This window comes from Protopterus annectens, chromosome 4.part0, assembly GCF_019279795.1.
Source record: "Protopterus annectens isolate FY-2018-M chromosome 4.part0, PAN1.0, whole genome shotgun sequence".
NCBI classification, from domain to species: Eukaryota; Metazoa; Chordata; order Ceratodontiformes; family Protopteridae; genus Protopterus; species Protopterus annectens.
Window position 1 is genome coordinate 773,159,144 of NC_056733.1, and position 20,813 is coordinate 773,179,956.

Here is a 20,813-nt window from a genome sequence, read left to right on the forward strand (position 1 = left end):
GATTTCTTAGGAATGGCCTGGCTTCTAGGCCTGAGAGAATCAGTCCGTCTCTGAGAAGCGGTAGTCGGATGTGAAGACGTCGTTTTTTGTCTAGAATCGATAGTGCAAAAGGCCTCCTCGGAAGTCGGTGCATGTGTCGTGGCTCCGGACCAAACCAAAGCAGACAGAGCCAAATGCTTGGAAGACAAAGTGGATTTCTGTGGCATACCGGACTCCAAAAGGATCTCAGCAGAGGCTTGCACAGAAAGCGAGTCAGGCATCAGGGGCTGCGAAAGCACCTTACTGAATTGCAGAGAACTGACTACTTGCTTAGTGGTAGCGTCGTCAGAAAGCTTAGCCTTGTGTGGCCTGTCTCGATCTTTAGCTCTATGTTTTTTCAGAATGTCGACAGATTGTTGTCTGACAGATGCCATATCGGAATTTGAAGACTGAACATGAAAATAATTGTCTGCAAAAAGAGGTCTATGGTGAATGGTTCTTGCATTAAAGAGGGCACAGAACTGGCAATGAGGGACGTTGTGGTCTGGGTCTAAACAAGTGATGCAGTAAGAATGAAAGTCTCGGTGTGGAATTGTTAACTTTTGCAGACATCGGTTAGAGCAAGATAAAAGGGACCCAATGGGGTACTTGGCTTTACAACGTTTTCTGCTGAAATTCAACTTCTGTTAGCGACCGACCGGCACTCATGCGAACTGCTTCTGCTATGGGTTCCATGGCAAGAAAGACTGATGTAATGACATCGGCTGCCTTACTTTTTAGCACTGATGACCTGATGTCAGACTACAGGCGACGGCAGCCGCGCACAAAAATATTGACTCTGATATTCGGGCCAACTGAGGGCTACCACAGCAGGGATAAACCACAGGTGATGACTGCAATAGTGAAACACAAAGATAATCAATTATGTCTGGCACACTGCCAACTACTGAGAGTTCTCCTTGTAGTTAAAGCGCCAAGAACTTCAGTTTTTTGTTGAATCGATTTGCAAGTAAGCATCTTATTCTACTTCTGAGTGAACTCAGACACTAGTATAGGGAGAAAGCATAGGTACTAATGTCATCAGCTCTGAATAAGTGACAAACTTCCATTCCTGCATTCCCTAGCTTGTTGAAATGCTGAGCACAAATCTGTAACAGTTTACATCAGATGTGCTCCTCAATGGGCTTACAACTGGGAAAAATCCAAGAAAGCAATTCTAAACTTTCAAAGGGACCTCAACTGGAAAAGGAGTGAGCCCAGAACATCAAATCCTACAAAAGATGTATCAAATGACAACTAAACCCCAATACCAAAGTTCAAGCAGTCAGTGCTTGTGAAGGTGTGACTTCAACCAAGTGGCTACAGCACAAATACATGCAATGGAGACATTTCTGAAGCAAGCACTGGAAAGCAGGGTGTAATGACATCAAACACTCATGAACAGCTGTAAGCAAGCAAGTAAAGTAGATTGCCAGGCCTTTTTCTACATAACAAGCATATGCACGCACCATGCACACCCAGGGAGGATTTAGAGTCACCCATCAGCCTATGACATGTGTTTTCCTATCAATGAAACACAAGTACCTGGAGAAAAAAAACACAAACAGAGGTAGGACATGGAAATGCTGCACAAGAAGCAACACAGCGAAGAACTGCACCCTCATGCCTTTCAGGTGACAGGCTACCCACCACGCCAGTGTGCTGCTTAGGGCTCTCCTCCACCCTCAAATAATGCAGAAGGGCGCAAGTCACTCTGCAGAAGTCTGCATGATCCTGAGTGTTCCTCAAAAAAAAAAAAAAAGGCAAAGTGAGGTCTTTGTCCTTTACCGGTGTGATGAGGAATTCTAGGTGTTCAGAATACTTTTCCAATGACACAAGCAAGAGGAAATGTCTTAAAATTCTAAACAGGGGATGGGTGGGCAAGCACACAGACAATTTGCATAGTGTTCAATGTACAAAGGGAGGGCATAAAAGGCTAAGTTTCAGGAATCTACTACCTGCAGTACTACTGGGGCAGAAAAGGTACGCATCAGGCCAGGTTCTGGCAACAGACATGCCCCATGAGATTTTGAACCTTGAGGAAACAGCACACTACATGAACAGCTGGTGCAGGACAAACAACTGGGCCTGACCTCCAAGACCTGCTGGTGTGGGAGAACCCTCCAGACACTCCAGCATGGGTCATCAAGTTCTACTGGACTTGGAAAGAAGACTGAAAAGCAACATCCTTGATTCCATGTACAATCACCTAAGTCCATGTCAGGGGACCTGTAGGGCTGATCCTGACGAGCAGGCAAGCAACAGGTTAATTAAAAAGGAGAGACTTGACACCATGTGATGCACACCACAAGGTGTTTACCAAGGATGAACCTCTTACAAGCCTCTTCTAAACAAATAATAGGCATGAGCACAACCCTTTGCCAATCAAAGAAATAGTAGCTATCAAAGGTTGATGCAACTCCATCCCTTAGGGAGGGGTCTCAACAAATGAACAAGGTGTACATCCAACCGGAGCCTTTCCTCGGGTCCTGCCGGTGAGGGGAAAATGTTGCTGATTCTAACAACGGATCTCTGACTTCTAATGAAATGAAAGATAGGTCCAGAAAGAAAACTTCTCCATCACAACTGCAACTGTTAATACCATGTCAAGGACCTGAAGGGCTCTTCAAGTGCAAGTAAGTGGCAGCTATGCTTCAGCTACTTCCGAGTTGCAGGCGAGTGAAAAGTGTGCCGTCATCACTTCAATGTGGGTCCAAACCAAAGACATCCTATGACATTACACTGGTTGCCAAACGCACACTGTTCATAGGCCTCTGGCAGCAGATGAAAGGTATGAGCTCGACCTCTTGCTAAATGAGAAACTGGCAGCATTATGCTTCTCTACTCACTCTCAGTGGGGGTGGCACTGGTCTAGGATGACGAGACAAACCACATCATCTCTGCATTAGACATCTCCGTAACTGGCATCCTGCCTGTGAGAAGTCAGGTGGGCCTGTAGTACTAATCTTGATCTTCAGGCAGTTGGGTTGACGAATGACAGTACAAGATGCTGTGTGCCTTACCCTACAACTGACAAGGTCATTCTGTAGATCTTGGCTCATGATGTGGCAGCCAGGGGAACACTAGGAAGACCAACTCTGAGGCACTGAACTGTAACTTTTCTACGGAAAATACAAACAGAAATTTGTTATGCGAACGTCAGAAAAAAATGGAGCAGAACAGGAGCTAAAACCATGCATACAATGCCATGGATTTTAACAAAATATGACATACCTAAATGGGCAAATGAGAGAAAAGGAGTAGCAGAAACTGATGGCAACTGCAGAGGAAATCTCAAGCAATCACCCAAATAAGTCTAACCTGATTAGAATTTCCCTGACACTTGGTTCCCTTTTGTTTCATAACCTGTGTGTGATTCCTCAGACAAAAGGGAGGGGAATTTACACAGCAAGATTCAGGGTAAATTGACTATCCAACCTAAAGACCCCAAAATAATGACCACAGAGACAAAAATGGGTTTTACAGACTTTTAAGATATGCAACTCAGGAAAAAAGCGCCATGATTGTTTATGGACTGCATCCCACTTAAGAAAAAAGGCAGTGGTGCTTAGGAAAGCCATACGGAAGGGGAATAATCAAAGTGCAGACTATTTTCTACATCAAATGAAGCCAGGATGTGAGAAAGCACAGAGGTAAAGTTTGGCAAATCAATTCAACCACTAGAGTTTTGTTGATATGTTCTGATGGTAATGAAACTTGTTTAAAATAAATAAATTATATCTCAAGATGTAGCATCTCTCACCAAGTTAAAATGAAAGTGGACTTCCCCTCAGTATGGGGGGATGGTAGTGGGGACAGTCACATACTTAACTTAGTCCAGGCATTTTCAGTATACCAACAAAACAGAACATCTTTGGTTAGGGTTTTGTTGAAGTGTGCTTCAGCAACAGGCTGTGAACCCTCTAAACTCGTACTTGGCCCTGGATCCAAAACAGCCATACTGAAACAGTTGAAACCTAAAAACAAAAGCAGATTTCCTGAAAAGCTACAGGCATTCTGTTCATGTCTACTTGAACAGTTACCTCAAATGGATAGAAGCAAAGTCTGAATGTGTTGAAAGAAAAAAATATATATGCATCTCAGGAAATATAATGCTCACCATGTTGCACCTGTCCAGTCTACATTAGAAGTCTAAACATCTAATGGCATGTTTTCAGTGGAGTCTACTTCTTACAAAATCACTGACGTAGATAATGTAATATGACAAGACATGTTACACTGATGTTTTGCAAACCTGATGTAAAACAAGATACATCTATGAATGTTAAAAATCCAAATCTGGGTAACGAACAGCACTATCATCTTAGCCACTAGCTTCAATGAGATTATAATTTCCTCTCTGAAGGGAGGAATAACGTTCGATGTATGTAGTCCATCTCTCCTCACATTCTTACGCGTGGGTTCGGAGCCGAATGTCAGCTCTAATTCGGCCGTACTTTTAGCTCGAAGTCTTTCTAATGGCTGGGCTAAGATGGTACCCCAGTGCTGCACTGCTCTCTATCCCCAGATCTAGTTTACTGCGAGCACCAGCACTCATTCTCCATGCATAACAACACCTAAGGAAGGAAGAACAAACCAAGAATGAAGGGAACTCTGAAACCAGGCCTAACCTCCAGATCCTCCAGGATGGGGAAAAGTGGGGGGTTAACTAAGAATGTGAGGCGAGATGGACTACATACATCGAACATAACGGTGAGTACATAACTTGATGTTATGTAGTCCAAACTTGCCTACATTCTTACCCGTGTGACAGCATCCCCAGCACCTAAATCCTGAGAAGCTCAGTGGAAAATACTCCTGAGCACTGTGGAACCAAAGGAAGACCTGCCTCTAGATACCACATCTAACTTGTAATGAGTAACAAAGGTGTGAGGAGATGCCCAAGTAGCCGCAGCACAAATATCACCCATAGGCAATCTGGCCTGAAAAGCAGTAGATGTAGATACAGACCGGGTAGAGTGAGCCTACAGTAAATCTCTTCCCCCTGAAGTATAAATGAAAGAAATACAGCTGGAAATCCACCTGGACAACGTGACTTTGGAAACAGGAGACCCAATTCTGTTTTCTGAAAATGAAACAACTGATCAGATTTTCTGAGGTCCTTCGTTCTGTGCAAATAAAATCTTAATTGTCTCTGCACATCCAACTGATGATATTTGAATTCTGCCTTGTTTGAGAACTGAGGAAAAAACACTGCCAATTCAATGTATTGGTTAAGGTTACTAACTGACGCTACTTTGGGAAGAAAGGAAGGATTTGGTCTGAGAGAAATTCTGTCCTTATGAAAAATCAAATAAGTAGGTTTGATTGATAAAGCTTGAAGCTCTGAAACGCGTCTGGCTGACGTGATGGCTACCAAAAAGACAGTCTTCCAAGTTAAGAATTTTAAATCACAAGTGGCTGCAGGCTCAAAGGGGGGTGAAGTAAGCCCCTGTAGAACAAAGTTTAAGTCCCAAGGCATAACAGGTTCAGAGACAGGAGGACGAAGCAACAAAGTGCCCTTCAGGAAAGCCTTACAGATTCTATGTGCCATTAGGCTAAGTTCGTCTGCGACATGAAAGGTAGAAATCGCCGCCAACTGGACTTTAATGGTTGCGGCAGCTGAACTCTGGTTGAAAAGCATAGAAATGATCTCCAATACTGACGAGATTGGAGCTGTGTAAGGGTCAATCTTTTTGGCATGTGCCTAGATGGAAAACCTCTTCCATTTGCTGTAATAAATCTTCCTGGTCAAAGGCTTACGAGAGGAAGATAGAATATGAACCACCTCTGGCGAAAACTGAAGCCTAACTAATGACGGAAGTGGAGTATCCAGGCTGTCAACCGGAGGGTCCGAAGACAGGGATGGAGCTGCCCTGACATGCGAGTCAGTAAGTCTGGTTGTGAGTCCAGAATCCAAGGAGCGTCCATGAGATAGGGATGGAGAAAGGGGAACCAAATTTGACGAGGCCAGTGTGGAGCAATCAGAATCATTTTGCTTCCCAAGGATTGTGCTTTCTGAATAACCTTTGACAGCAAGGGAACCGGTGGGAAGGCATATAGTAGACCGGAGGGCCAACCGTGGACTAGAGCATCCCTGGGCGACTCCCCCTAAGGGGGGATAAGGGTGAAGTAGCTGCGGCATTTGGCATTGAGGGGGCTGGCAAAAAAGTCGCAAGGTTGACCCCACCTGCGGAAAATCTGCTCCGCAACTTGACAGTTCAGGGACCACTCGTGAGGTATCAGAATGGCTCTGCTAAGCCTGTCTGCGATTACACTGGACTTCCCCGGAATGTGCGTTGCTATTAGAAAACGTTGGGAAGATGCTGCCCACTGCCACACTCGTATGGCCTCTTTGCAAAGGGGATACGACTTGGTTCCTCTCCCAGTTTGTTCAGATACCATACCACTGACATACTGTCTGAGTGGATTGCAATAGTCCCGAGAGGAAGAAAGCTCTGAAGTACTTGCAATGCTAGTAGTACTGCTCTCATCTCCAGGACGTTGATATGCAGATGCATCTTGTGCTCTTGCCACATGCCTTGGACTGTTCCTGCCTAGATAATGCCCCCTCCCCCACATCTGGGAGGCATCCGTGGTCACCGTGGCAACCGGAGGCGAAGGAACAAAGGGCTTTCCCACATTGAGGTTGTCGGTGTGAAGCCACCAACTGAGATCCTGTTTGCACCTGTCTGTGAGTAGAATAGGGTGAGAAAGTGGAAGACATTGAAGAGACCACTGGGCAAAGAGTAGCCACTGAAGGAGCCTCACATGTAACCTTGCCTAGGGGACTAACAATCGTAGCAGCCATTGTCCTCAACAATTGGAGGACCAATCTTGCCTTCACTCTTTTCAGAGGGAGCAAGGCATAAACCTGTTGTTGTAGGACTCTGATTCTTTCCTGTGGTAGAAGCGCCCGCATGAAGAGTGTCTAATTCAGTGCCTATAAAAGTGACACGCTGCGAGGGCAACAAGGCAGATTTTTCCCAGTACAAGGTGATGCCCAACTGCTGACATAGGTTGATAGTAGAGTCTCTGGTCTGAAGTAGCAGATGCCTGGTGGTGGCAATAAGGAGCCAGTCATCCAGGTATGGAAACACTTGGAATCCCTGATGTCTCAAGTGAGCAGTCACCACTGCCATGCATTTGGTAAACACCCTGGGGGCTGTGGTGAGACCAAAGGGCAGGGCTCGAAACTGAAAGTGACTGGCTCCCAGCCAGAAGCGTAGGTGACTTCTGGATGCCCTGTCCATCTTTATGTGGTAGTAAGCATCCTTGAGGTTGATGGACCACATCCACTCTTCTTTTCCCAACAATGGGAGCATAGACTGCAATGTGACCATTCAGAACTTGGACTTTTGCACATGGGTGTTCAATCGGCTGAGATCCAAAATGGGTCTCGGGTCCCCTGTCCTTTCTGGCACCAAAAAGAATCTGGAGTAAGTCCCTAATTCGATATGGACAGAGGGGACATGTTGGATGGCTCCTTTTTCTAGCAGCTTTGAAACTTCTGAAGCTGCAGAATCCCTTTGACTGGGTGGAACATCTGGGATTTTCTTGATTGGAGGGGGATTTGACGAGAAGGGAATGACATATCCTCCGGAAATTATTCGTAGAACCCATTGGTCCTGGGTGATATCTTCCCAGGCCTCCGGGTATAATGAGATTCGACCCCCGACTGGCTCCGGAAACGCAAACAGGAGCGGCGGTAGGGAGAACCACGAAAGGAACGCAGTCTCCCGAGTTGCGAGGGCCTCCTCTGCCCCTAGGGCGGCGTCTACCTGAATAACCACCCCCCTTCCCCTGCCTCTGGAGGGGGGCTCACCTTGTGCACCAGGAGAAATCCTCTGTGATTTCTTGAACCACATCTTTCCACCCCTCTGGACCTTGGGATAAGTCCTAGAGGGAAGGGAAAAACGGACTCCTACGGCAGACAGAGTTTTTCTCTCTTGCTCGCACCTAGAGTGTGTCTTTCACCTTGGTTCAGAACAAAGAGGAACCATCAAACGGGGCTTTGGTGAATGAAGACTTGAAGGCCTCTGCGAAATGACAAAGGCGCATCCAGGCCTGTCTCTTTAGAGCGACTCCTGAACTTGCTGCCCTACTTGCTCCCTCGGCTGCATGGGAGATCAGCCTCATGGAGGAGTTTGCAATAGAATTGAGGGTAGACATCTGAGCGTTGACCTTCTGAGCCACCACCTCAGAAACGTTACCCATTAAGAGCATCTCCAAGCTCCTTTAGTTGATCTCTCTGGAGCCGTATAAAGTGTGATAAGTAATTCAGTGACCACAAAGTAAATGCCGCTGAAGAAAACATATGCTTCCCGTACCTGCCCATAGTCCTAGACTCCTTGTTAGGGGGATGGACAGTGGAAAAAGTCTCAGCTAATTCCTTCTGGGTGGCCGCTGCCACCACCATGGCATCCACAGGGACTCCCTTGGATAGAAATTCCTCATCAGGAGGGGCAGACAAAAATTTACTGGGTCTCCTGGGGACTGGTTCCACAGAGTCAGGGGTTTCCCACACCCATCGACAAACCAGATCCAGAAGCTCGAAGGGTGGAGACACCCAGCATGCGGAGGGCTGAGCACCAAAGGCCTTCAGGAACACCAACTCCTCTTCGGAGGGGGCTTTGGATGGCCAGTCACCTCTTTGCTTCAAAATCTCTAAGATGTCAGAGAAAGAAACATCCTCAGAGAATGACTTAGGGGACCCCTCAGATTCCTCGAGGTCGGTGTCTGACGTGAGAGACTCCTCTTGGGAATCTATGTGCTTCCTCTTGCACTTTCTCTTTCTGGGTGGCTCCTCAAGCAAAAACTCTGGGGGGCCCTCAGAAATATGGGGTCCACTCGTGGGGGTACCCTGAGGCCTTGGGGCTCCGCTGTCCAGAGATAGATGGTGATCAGAGACCTGCACCGGTGCTGTAGGGGACAGAGTGACCGAACTGTATGATGCCGATGACGACGTGGCCAGCGTGCTCCACATGGCCTTGAAAGCTGGTCCTCCCGGATCCAAAGATCGACCAGCCTCTGAAGCAGAGTCAGGAGGAGTCAGGCTTCCCCGCGCCAAAGCACTGAGAGAGAGGTTAGGAGCCGAGAGGTGTCCCAAAGCCTCTCCCTCGGGTCCGACCAATGAATCCAGAGTCCTGAACCCCGTGGATGGCGCCGACGGGGTTGGAGCAGACGTTCGAACCGATAAGCCAGGAAGGACTGTTGGAACAGACCTAGAGACATCACACAGAGCCGAGCACTCCGGCTCCGAAAGCTGAGATGCGCTCGGAGGAAGTATCGATGTAGATTGAGGGACCAGCTCCGGAGCAGACTGGGTCAGAGCCGAAAACAATTTTGCCAGTACCGGTGACAGAAGTAGTCTCTGCACCACTATCGACGTCCACATCCAATAAGATCCTGGAGGATTTGGAGGATAGGGAAGGAGATCGAGACCTCCTCTCTGAAGGAGACCTGCGAGGAGGAGATACTGGCCTAATGCTAGGCGACCGGCTCCGAACAGGCTCCAAGAAAATTGGAGCCGAAGCAGGTTCCATAACCACTGACACTTCCTGCGGCCCCGAGGACAATTGAGCTGAGGATGTCGTTGAAGATTTTGCTGTTTTCTCCGGCGGCTCCGAGGATACTGATGGAGCCGGGGATTGCTTTTTTGCCTTGGAAGATTTAGCTTTTGATGGAGAAGCTTAAAGCTGGAAGCACTCTCCAAACCATCCTCTAAGAAGGGTTTCAGAAGTCCCTTCAAAATCAATTTGTTCTTCCTTTTCTGAAGAACACGCAGGCTAAAGGCATGACAAAAAACTACACGATTCCTAGAGGTGAATCGCTCCCAGACAGTACACACAAACAGAGTGTCCATCAGTGATGGACATCTTATAACTGCACTTGGAGCACTTCTTAAAGCCCGAGGGCTTATGCTCCTTAGTATCTTACTCAAAACTAGACCAACGGTCAAACAGCCACAAGCGCGGGAACAGGACAACACACAGTACACCACAAAGACCTCTAACTAAAACGGTCCTTAGACACAAGTACAAGGGGAAGGACTAATTTCTCTAATTTAAACGGTTTAGCCCAAGGGGAAAAGTTAGCACACAAGGAAAGCAAGGGGACAGACTAGGTCCTCTAACTGAAACGGGCCTAGCCCGTTGGCAACAGCTACTGGGATATCACAAGAACATGGTATAAGAAACAAAACAACTTTTCCACAACACAGTCAAGAAATGCACACAAATATCTGTCGTAAAGAAGAAAAGGTACTTAGCCACAGCCAAGAGCGAGACCACGTCTGAGCTACACGAGTGGCAAACGAGATCTGGGGATAGAGAGCAGTGCAGCATGGGATACCATCTTAGCCCAGCCAATAGAAAGACTTTGAGCTAAAAGTATGGCAGAGTCGGAGCCGATATTGAAAATGTAGGCGAGATTGGACAACACCCCCTTGTTCTCCATTTTACCACTTCAACATCTTAAACACATTCTTTTTGTTTAAAATAACTTTAAAAACATTCCCACTTTTCTAACTCAGTTCTAATGCAGATGCATACAGAAGCAGGTGTTTAAACAGCAATTGTTTTCCATGTGCATCTATTCGGGCCCACACTTCAGAAGAAGCTGTCAAAAAATCAGCTTGGTTTAAAAATGTGGGGTGGAAAACTACTTTTCAACTAATGGAAAAAGAAACAATACCACTAAATAAATTCACTCACATTTTGCAATGGAACAGACAACCAAGTACCTACAATTTATGCAGTAAAAAGCCACATCTGGTAATACAGCTGAATACCTTGGCAATGATATCTTTGAACTGTCCCTCCTTCCATGCATCAGTGGGGTACTTCATCATAGTAATTATTGCATTGTCATACTCTTCATATTTGTCATACAGGAAAACCAGTTCAGCCCACAGATGGGCCTGCTCAGCAGCACGAAGTACCTAGGAGGAGAAACAGCATATTGACTCATTCCTGCAAATCAGACCACTGCACAATCTTCTGCTTTACATTCTACATACCACCTTTCAGCATTCAAGAGCAAGCAATCTAAGACGAGACAAAATATTTCCTGTACTCTTACACACTGCGTCCGCAAGTACACATACCACTGACATTTAAGTATGACAAATGAGCACAAAGGGTTAAGGTTACGACTGGCTAATACAAGTAATCCGGTAGTAGACCCAGAGTTTAAACCTTCAGCCTCTTCATCTATACTGTGTGAGTGAGAAAGTCACAACCAGAGCTGTAACTCCTGGGACAACCATGAAAAGACACTTGTGTGCAGTGGGCTCATCTTGTTAAGAACTGAATGAGTAAAAATAAAAACAGGAAGCAGTAGAATACAGAAGGTAAACGTAAAGTACACGGACAGAGAAAAATCAGATGTCATGCTTAAGATATGACCTTAAAGTGAAACTGTGGCAAATAACCTGAAAGGATACTGGCACTTCTGAACAAGAATTTCATTAAATGCATGCCAGCAATACAGTGACATGCAGATGGAAGTGCGTACATTTCCTTGTCCAGATAGCTCTTTAAATTCTTTAACAGTTTTGAGTTGAATCTTTAGTAAAAACTGTTTATCAACTATACAGAGAATTGTGTTTTCTTCATTCCTTAAATAGAAAGAAAAAGGAGAAATGTGGATTTCCAGCTGTACTTACCATATCAACAGGTGTAAACTGACTGCTGGGATATTTTTCTTCCGCAAACTTCAACTCAGTTAATTATTTTCCCTCCACCTCCAAAAGCTAAGGGACATGCACCTAATAACTGTGTATAGGATGATATAAAGACTCGGGACAGGAGAGCAAGTTTAGCTGCCATATATGCCAAAATGGGGACAAAACACAGGGAATACAAAACAACCAAGAGAGCACACCAGGAGTGCAGGGATATAATGCCTTCCACACATTTAGACAGCTACTACACAGAGAGGGACTAAAGATGGAGGTGGCCGATTTACATAAAAAATGAATAAACCTCAATGTTGGACAAGATAATGCACTCAAGCTTCTCCACATTCTGATCACCACAGGCAAAATCCCATACCACTTTCTTGCAAGCTACAGGTCCCCCTCTTTGACAAAGGAAACCCATAAAAAAGTTACGTTCTTACCATAACATTCCATCTGTGCTGTCATTGCATTCATCTTCAACCTGTGGGTTTCAGATCCAACCCTCAGGTCAGACTTGGCCATTTTCCAAGCTGAAGAATCCTCCCTTCTCCCATCCTACCCCATAATGCCTCATTACCCCAGAGTACCTCAGATCGAGTTTGCAGAAACCCTGTACATAACCTATGCATTTTAATTCAAACAAAGGTGAGTTTTATGAAGATAAGTGTACCAAAGATAAAGCACAAAGATCAGGAGCTCAAGCAGGAACTGTGGTTCTTATGAAGTTTTTTAACAGGTCTTACATAGTCATGGGAGAAGGAGGGAGGGAAGGTTGACGAAGAATGCAATAAAAACACATGGAATGTTATGGTAAGAAGATAACGTCTATATCTAATGTTGTCATGGTCATTTTTCCTCAACCTGTGGGACAGTGTTCCCAGCTGCAAAAAACCCTAGTGTGGCCCTTATGAAAGGATATTATAGAGCACTGCAGAGACAAAAGCAGAGAAAAAGCCCTGAGCGATGAGATGATAGATCTAGAACCAAGTCCAAAGTCATCAGCATGCAAATTAGACAAGAACAAAGAAAGGTGAACCAGACTTGACGAGGCCAGAAAAGGGTAATGAGAATAACTTTGCTCTTCAACAGGTATGCGTTCTATAGGAATTTGGGAATTAAGGGAACTGGAGGAAAAGCAAAGTGGACTGGGGGGGGCAAACATGGACTAGACCATCCTTGATAACTGTCCCGAGGGGGGGGGGGGGATCAGAGCAAAGAACCTGCTGTATTTGTTGTTGAAGGGGGATGCAAATAGATCGCAGCAAGGTTGACCCCATTTGAGGAAAATCATATTTGCCACTGATGGATTCAGAGACCACTTGTGAAGTATCAAAAGAACTCGGCTGAGCCTGTCTGCCAAGATGTTGGTCTCCCCTTGAATGAGCACTGCAGTAAGAAAATGGTTGATAGAGATCACCCATTGCCACATCCTCATTGCTTCTTGACACAATGTGCAAGACCTGGTTCCCCCGTTTGTTGATGTGCCAGACTACTCGCATACTGTCTGACTGTACCAGAATAGTCCCTACAAGAAGACAGCTGTGTAGTGCTTGCAACAATAGAAGAATCGCTCTCATCTCCAAGACACTGATATGCAATTTGATCTCTGTGTGTAACAGAGTTATTGTGGCTGCCATAGATCTCAAATCCATGAGAACCAGACATGTCATGGGAGCTAGGATCTATTTGATATGTAATCGTAAACTTGAAATCCTGTCCTGCGTGAGACAGGCCTGAGTTGAAGTCATGTCCAGACGTGCTCCTACGAAGTCTATGGTTTGCACTGGTTGCAGCTGGGATTTCTGTGCATTGTTCATTATGCCTAGAGAGGGGCTAGCTGTAACAGATAATACCTGGCTTGAACAAGTAGATGCCTGGTTAGAGTGGTTAGGAGCCAGTCATCCAGATATGGAAATGCATAGTATCCCTGCAACCTGAGATGTGCTGCAACAAACACTATGCATTTGGTGAACACCCTGGGGACTGTGTTGAGACCAAATAGAAGTGATCTAAATTGGTAATGGCTGGTTCCCAGCCTGAAACAAAGGTAATATCTACAGCATGTCCATTTTGATGTGGTTGCATGCATCCTTCAGGTCTACAGAGCACATCCAGTCGTCCATTCTCAAAAAGGGTAGAATGGACTACACCATGACCATGCTGACTTTTGAATTCTTTACTGATTTCTTCAGGGATATCACATCTGCTTTAGGTCCCCTGTCTTTTTTGGTACTAAGAAGAATCTCGAGTAGATGCCAGATCCTATCTGGTCGGGAGGGACCTCCTGGAAGACACTTCTGCAGAAGCTTTGCAATTTCTTGAGCTGCCTTCTCTAAGTGGAACAAAGGGGAGGTGACACTCTGGTTTGGGGTTTTCCTAAAAAGGGAATAAGTATTCTCTGTATATGATCTTTAACATCCATGATTGTTCATGATGGCTGCTCAGACTTGTAGGTGTAAGGAAGTGTGCCCCCGGACTGCCTCCAGAGGAGGGCCATTGGGCAACCATTCAGGAGTGCTGAAAGGATCTATCTGAGAAGGAATCTCAAGACCTTGAGTTCTGTGGACCTCCCCCCCTTTGCCACGGGGGTGGTGTCTCCCATTGTAACAGTTATCCCATCTACCTATTGGGGGGGGTCTCCTTGAGATTCCTGGAAAGGACCTTGAGATTTCTTGAATCACAGTTTTTTTTCTCCCACGCTGGTTCCTGGTGGAATAGAAAAACAGATCCCAATGGCAGACAAGGTCTTCTTAGCTTTCTCAATATGGAAGAGTGCGTCTCTGACTGCTGGGCCAAACAAGGAAGATGCGTCAAAGGGTGCATTAATGAAAGCCTTGAAAGGTTCCGTAAAGTCACACAGCCGCATCCAGGCATGGCACCTAATGGTAATACCCAAAATGGCAGCCCTTGAGGCATCCTTTGCAGTGCGGGAAATCAACCTCATGGACGCATTTAATATTGATTGCAGACTGGCCATTCTGGAAGAAAAGGTCTTCTGAACCTCGGCAGACATGGACTCTGGGGTAGTGCTAGACAATTCTTTGACAAATTCTCTAACTTAGTGAAATAGGATATGTAGTTCAACTCTCGTAAGGTGAAGGTGGCCTAGGTGTAAATTCTTACCAAACCTGTGCATAACCTTAGACTCCCTGTATGGGGGATGGACAGAGGAGCTTTCCTGAGACAGCCCCTTCTTAGTGGCAAGCTGCACCATCATGGCATCTACTGGAATCCCTTTGGTCCAGTGTGTCCTATCTGTAGGTGCACTACAAATTTTGTCATCTCTCTCTCCGGTATGGGCTCCAGTGTCCAGTTCCTTCCATGCCCTGGTATATACAAGGTCTATAACAGCATCTGCCAGGGAGGGGGGGTGGGGCATACACACACACACACACCCAGGAAGTATATGGGCTGGACTCAAAAGCCTCCAACAGCACTATTTCCTCTGGGGTGGTGTTTTGGTTAGACTAATCACCTCTTTGGTGCAGTATCTCTAGGATGCCAACAAAGGAGACATCTCAGGTGGAGATCTTGGGGACCCCTTCTTTAAAATCAGTGTCAGTAGTGAGGGATTCCTGGGGGGGGGGGGGGATCCAGGTGCCTCCTTTTAAACAGTCTCTTTTGAGGAACCACGTCCCTGGAGCATCCCACTGAGGTGTCGGAAGAAAACTGGGGTTACACTGAAGGAATGTGTTGGAGGCTGCCTAGAATCAGCTGTCCCTGTGGTAGATGGAGGGCTCAGAAAAAGGATCCATGGGGTGGGGACCGGTGCTGAAGGAGAAAGAAATTATGCTCTTCTAGGATGAGAGAGGACCCTTCTCCACCAATTCGAGCATCATCTCTCCAGAGCAGAAGCTAACAGAATGGATGTCCCTCAAGCACCCGGAACCCTCCGCTCCAAAGGAGGAGTTGGAGAAAAGCGGTCGAACATAGACGCTCCTAGGAGAAGCGACTGCTCTGAAAACTTCAGAGTCAAAGTCAAGGATACGACTCAGGCATGCTAGGCACCAAAACGATCGGAGACAAACTCATCGCGAAGGCCACTGGAGATAAAATGATCACCACTATCAGCTCCAAAGTCTCGGCTCTTGGGGCCAACACACCAGCTAGCTCCAAAACCAAAGGCCGGCTCAGAGAAGGAGCTACAGGGTAAAAAGGGGAAAGTCTGCTCACGGATCCGGTGGGGTATGGAGTTGTCAAAACCCCCATCTGAATCTGTCAGAAGAAACTGCCTCAATCTATCCACATCGTTCTCGGATAAACTACGAGGGGATCTGGTGGGCAAAGTGGCTGAAGGTGGTCTGGAAGGTTTCTTGGGAGAGACAGGTGAGGAGATATTTGTACCGATGCACTCCGCTACAAACTGGCGAGTGGAGCCAGAGGCAGATGAGGGCAAGGTTGAGATGAAAAAGTCCGCTCCCAGGACTTCGGATCCAAGGTCTTTGGTGCCTTTTTAATAGGCTCTGAAAAGGATGAAGACAACCTATCCGGGGAACGTTTCCTGGTTTCCCGGGTCGTCTCCTGCTTCCCGGAGGGGGGGTTGAGCCCCTGAAGAAGAAGAAACAACAGAGGAGAAGGACGTAAGCAAGCCCTTAAGAATCCATTTATTTCTGCGATCTGCCAGAGCACGTGGATGGAAAGATGTACAAACAGCACACAAACTATCCAGATGAGCAGGCCCCAGACAGTACACACTTACTTCCTGTGGGCATCCAATAATGACATCTTGTGCCCACAGGAAGTGCATTTCCTGAACCCTAAAGGTTTGTCCACTTTGGAATTGGAGTAGAGCTCCACCATGACAACTAAGCAAGATTTTTTTTCCCAGTACAGGAACAATGAAAGGAATATAAGGGAGAAAGCGCGAAGGGTTAAGGCCAACAGAAACCTGAATAAATCACAGAAGAAAAAAAAATTATGAAAGTAACTAGTCAGAGTAGGAAAGAACTAGTAAGATCTTAAAGATCAAATAACACAGTCTGTACTAATGATCACTCAAACACCACAGGAGCTCTGGGGCAACGAAACATTAAAGCTTACTCTACGAGTGGCAAACAAGATCTGAGGTAGGCTGGGGGGATGAGATATTATGGGTAGGATATGACGAGCTCGTACTTCAATTTTTCAGTTTGGAAAATGGCTGAGTCGGATCAGAGGCCCACAGATTGAAGGAAAATGACACTGAGAACATCAGATCATGTATTATGTACTCATTAGAAACACTCGCCATCCAACCCAATACCATATTCAATGGCGACTAAGGAGACGTTATGTACCTACCATAACGTTCCATGTTAGTTGTCTTCTTCTCGCCTTCTTTCTTGCTGGTTGGGTTCGGAGCCGACCATCGGCTCTGACTCGGCTATTTTCTAAAGCTCAAGAGCTACTTACTGGCTCGAGGCCTCCCTATATCCCACAATGCTTGGCGTTAGACCCCCCAGATCTCGTTTAGAAGACCTAACACCATCATAATACAAGAGGACAACCGTCTCAATAGCAAAAACTTCAGCTACAGGGCTGAAGAGAAAGGTAGAGGACATAATCGGTAATGACTCAGCCAGTGACGAGACCCGTAGGAGGACTTTTCTCTGTCCATCTAGGCTAGGGAGATGGAGGGTGGGACGCAAGAAAGAAGGTGAGAAGACAACTAACATGGAGTGTTATGGTAGGTACATAACTTTTTAATGTTAAGTTGTCTCTCTCGCCTTCATTCTTGCTGGTTGGGACAGTGTCCCTAGCACCTTAGTCCTGGGTGGCTCATCGGAACAGACTCGAGCACAGTGGAACCAAAATCAGCTTTGCTCCTAGAGGCCAGATCCAATTTATAATGTGAAATGAAGGTATGAGGGGTGGCCCATGTGGCCGCCGCACAAATGGCTTCCATAGGTAGTCTTGATTGAAAAGCTACCGATGTAGCTAAAAAGCCCTAGTAGAGTGGTCTTTAGATTTAGCAGGTAGTTCTTTATTCCTCAACTGATAAACAAGGGTAATAATACAGGACAACCACCTGGATAAGGTTACTTCAGACACTTGTCGACCCTGCTTACCCTCCGCATAGGACATTATGAACGTCCACCTGGTGTAATTTGTGTTCAGCTTTGTTGGAATAATTTGGAAAAAAGACTGGCAGATCGATGGATTGATTCAAATTATTTTCGGAGGGGACCTTAGGAAGGAACGAAGGATTAGTCCTGAGTGAAACTCTATCCTTATGGAAAACTAGGTAAGGAGGACGAACACAAAGGGCTTGAAGTTCAGAAACTCTCCTTGCTGAAGTAATGGCCACCAAAAAGAGGGTTTTCCAAGTAAGCAATTTCAAGGAACAGAAAGCTGCCGGTTCAAAGGGAGGCAGTATCAAGGAAGCTAGGATCAAATTTAAGTCCCACGGAGGTAGGGGATCTCTCACTGGAGGCCTGAGCAAGATTGTTCCGTTCAGAAAGGCTTTGCAAAGCTTATGGGACATGATGCTGGTTTCTGAGAGGCCCGTAAGAGATTGCCGCTAGCTGAACTCTAATGGTGGCAGAAGAGGAGCCCGCTTGAAAAAGTTCTGCTAAAACGTCTAGGACGTTATGGACAGGGGCCGTGAAGGGATCTATATTTCTAGCCTCTGCCCAGAAAGAGAAACGTTTCCACTTACTAGCATAAGTCTTCCTGGTTGTAGGTTTGTGCGAAGAAAGGATAATCTCACGCACTGAATGGGAAATACTGGGAAGCCTGGCTAAGGTTGGAAGTGGAGCAACCAAGCAGTGAGGTTGAGAGACTAAAGAGATTGATGCAGCCTGCCCGACTGATGGATCAAGAGGTCCGGAACTGGGTCCAGATTCCAAGGCTGCTCTAGAAGGTGACGATGCAGGAACGGGAACCAGATTTGTCGAGGCCAGTAGGGAGCAATGAGGATCATCCTGCACCCCAGCACGGTAGCTTTCTGAATTAGTTTGGGAACTGGGGGAAAGGGTGGGAATGCATACAGAAGTCCCTGGGGCCAATCGTGAACTAGAGCGTCTCTGGGGGAGTGTCCGGGAAGAGGGAATAGAGTGAAGAAACTGTCGCACTTGCTGTTGAGAGGAGTTGCGAAAAGGTCGCAGAAAGGCTGACCCCATTTGCGGAAGACTTAGTCCGCTACTGTCCGATTGAGACCAGTCGTGAGGCATGAGAATAGCTCTGCTTAGCCTGTCCGCTATGACGTTGGACTTCCCAGGGATGGGCGTTGCTGTCAGAGGAAATCGCCCACTGCCACAGTCTGAGTGCTTCTCGACATAAGGGATAGGACTTGGTTCCGGCCCTGCTTGTTGATGCACCACACTACAGACATATTGTCTTTCTGAATTGCAAAGGTCCCAGTTGGTAGAGAGTTCTGAAGAGCTTGCAACGCTAAAAGCACCGCCCTCATCTCCAAGACGTTTATGTGCAAGTGGTATTCGTGGGGTTGCCAGGTGCCCTGGACAGTCCTGCCCTGAAAATGCCACCCCCCCCCCACCTGATCAGGGAGGGATCTGTGGTCACCGTGGCAACTGGAGGAGGAAGGATAAATGGTCTGCCCTGGGGTACTGATGGAGAGACCATCCAACAAGCCAAGTGGTCTTTGCATGATTGTGTAATTATTATGTTGCGAGACAAAGGAAGTTGTTGAAAGGACCATTGGGTGAAAAGCATCCACTGGAGAACCCTCATGTGAAAACGAGCCAGAGGAACTAATATGATCGCTGCTGCTGCCATGAGACCCAAGGTTTTTAGGATGAATTTGGCCTGAATCTTTCTGTATCCGAATAATACCTGTATATGTCGGCGAATGTCTGCCACTCTGTCTACTGGAAGTCTTGCAGATAGATCTTCCATATTTAATCTTGCGCCTATAAAGGTTAAAGACTGACAAGGCGACAATGCAGACTTTTCGAAATTTATTGAGATACCTAGGTTGGAGCATGTTTGGATGGTGTAATCCCTGGCTCTCAGTAATTGATGTCTGGTGGTAGCAGTAAGGAGCCAGTCATCTAGATACGGAAACACCTGGAATCCTTGCTGTCTCAGGTGAGCGGTAACCACTGCCATGCATTTGGTGAACACCCTGGGGGCTGTGGTGAGACCAAAGGGCAGGGCTCTGAACTGGTAATGACTGGCTCCCAGCCGGAAGCGGAGAAATCTTCTGGAACATCTGTCCATTTTGATGTGGTAGTACGCATCCTGAAGATCTATGGAGCACATCCAATTGTCCTGACCCAAAAAGGGTAGAATGGACTGAAGCGTGACCATCCGGAACTTCGTTCTTTGAACAGACTTGTTTAGTCTGCTGAGATCCAAAATGGGTCTCCAGTCCACTGTCTTTTTTGGTACCAAAAAGAAATTTGAGTAAATTCCGGATCCTTGCTGGTCTGCTGGGACTTGTTGGATGGCCCGTTTTTTTAGCAGTCTTGAAATTAATTGTACTGCCTGTTCCCTTAGACTGGGTGGAACATCTGGGATGGGGTTGTTTGATTTTAAGGGGGTGTGGGCAAACGGGATTTTGTAACCTCTGGATATGACAGATTGTACCCATCTGTCTCGAGTGATGAGACGCCAGGCTTCTGGGTACAGAGACAACCTTCCCCCGACTGCCTCCGAAGGCGGACAGCCGGGCAGCCCCTCAGGGGTGCTGGAAGGGCTAGTCAGAGAAAGATTCTCTGCTGCCCTGATTCTGCGGACCCCCTCTGCCCCGCGGGCGGCGTCTATTGTTGTTTCCTCCTCGGCCTCTGGAGGGAAACTTGCCACGTGTGTCAGGCACAGCTCCCTGGGGTTTCCGAAACCACATCTTTCCACTCTTCTGACCCCGGTATGGTCTAGAGGGAGTGGAAAAACTCCCAACATACCTGCATCAAATATATACCTATATATACAAGATACAAAATAAAAGAATATTTATAACCTCACCAACACCAACCACCCCTAAACACAGAGGGAAGGAGAGAGGTTTGTAAAGCAATGGATCCTCTAACATCTACATTTATGGTACATTTATGGTAGGTACAAAACATCTCTTCATTCTTCATTCCACATTAACTAAGTCTAAGAGAATCTCAAAGGAGGTAAGGAAGCAGAGAGGAGTAAGGGGAAGAAGGAACGACAAACAAGCAAGACT

At 46.5% G+C, this 20,813-nt stretch overlaps 1 protein-coding gene across 5 annotated transcripts in view; it reads right to left on the reverse strand.

Moving 5' to 3' along the window:
- Nucleotides 1-20,813, reverse strand: part of LOC122799579 (clathrin heavy chain 1-like) — a 1,937,764-nt gene that overhangs the window by 442,577 nt on the left and 1,474,374 nt on the right. For all 5 annotated transcript variants that reach the window (XM_044068726.1, XM_044068727.1, XM_044068725.1 and 2 more), the window contains one exon: nt 10,811-10,960. In XM_044068726.1, the coding sequence (XP_043924661.1) occupies nt 10,811-10,960 (150 nt within the window). The remainder of the gene's footprint in view (nt 1-10,810; nt 10,961-20,813) is intronic.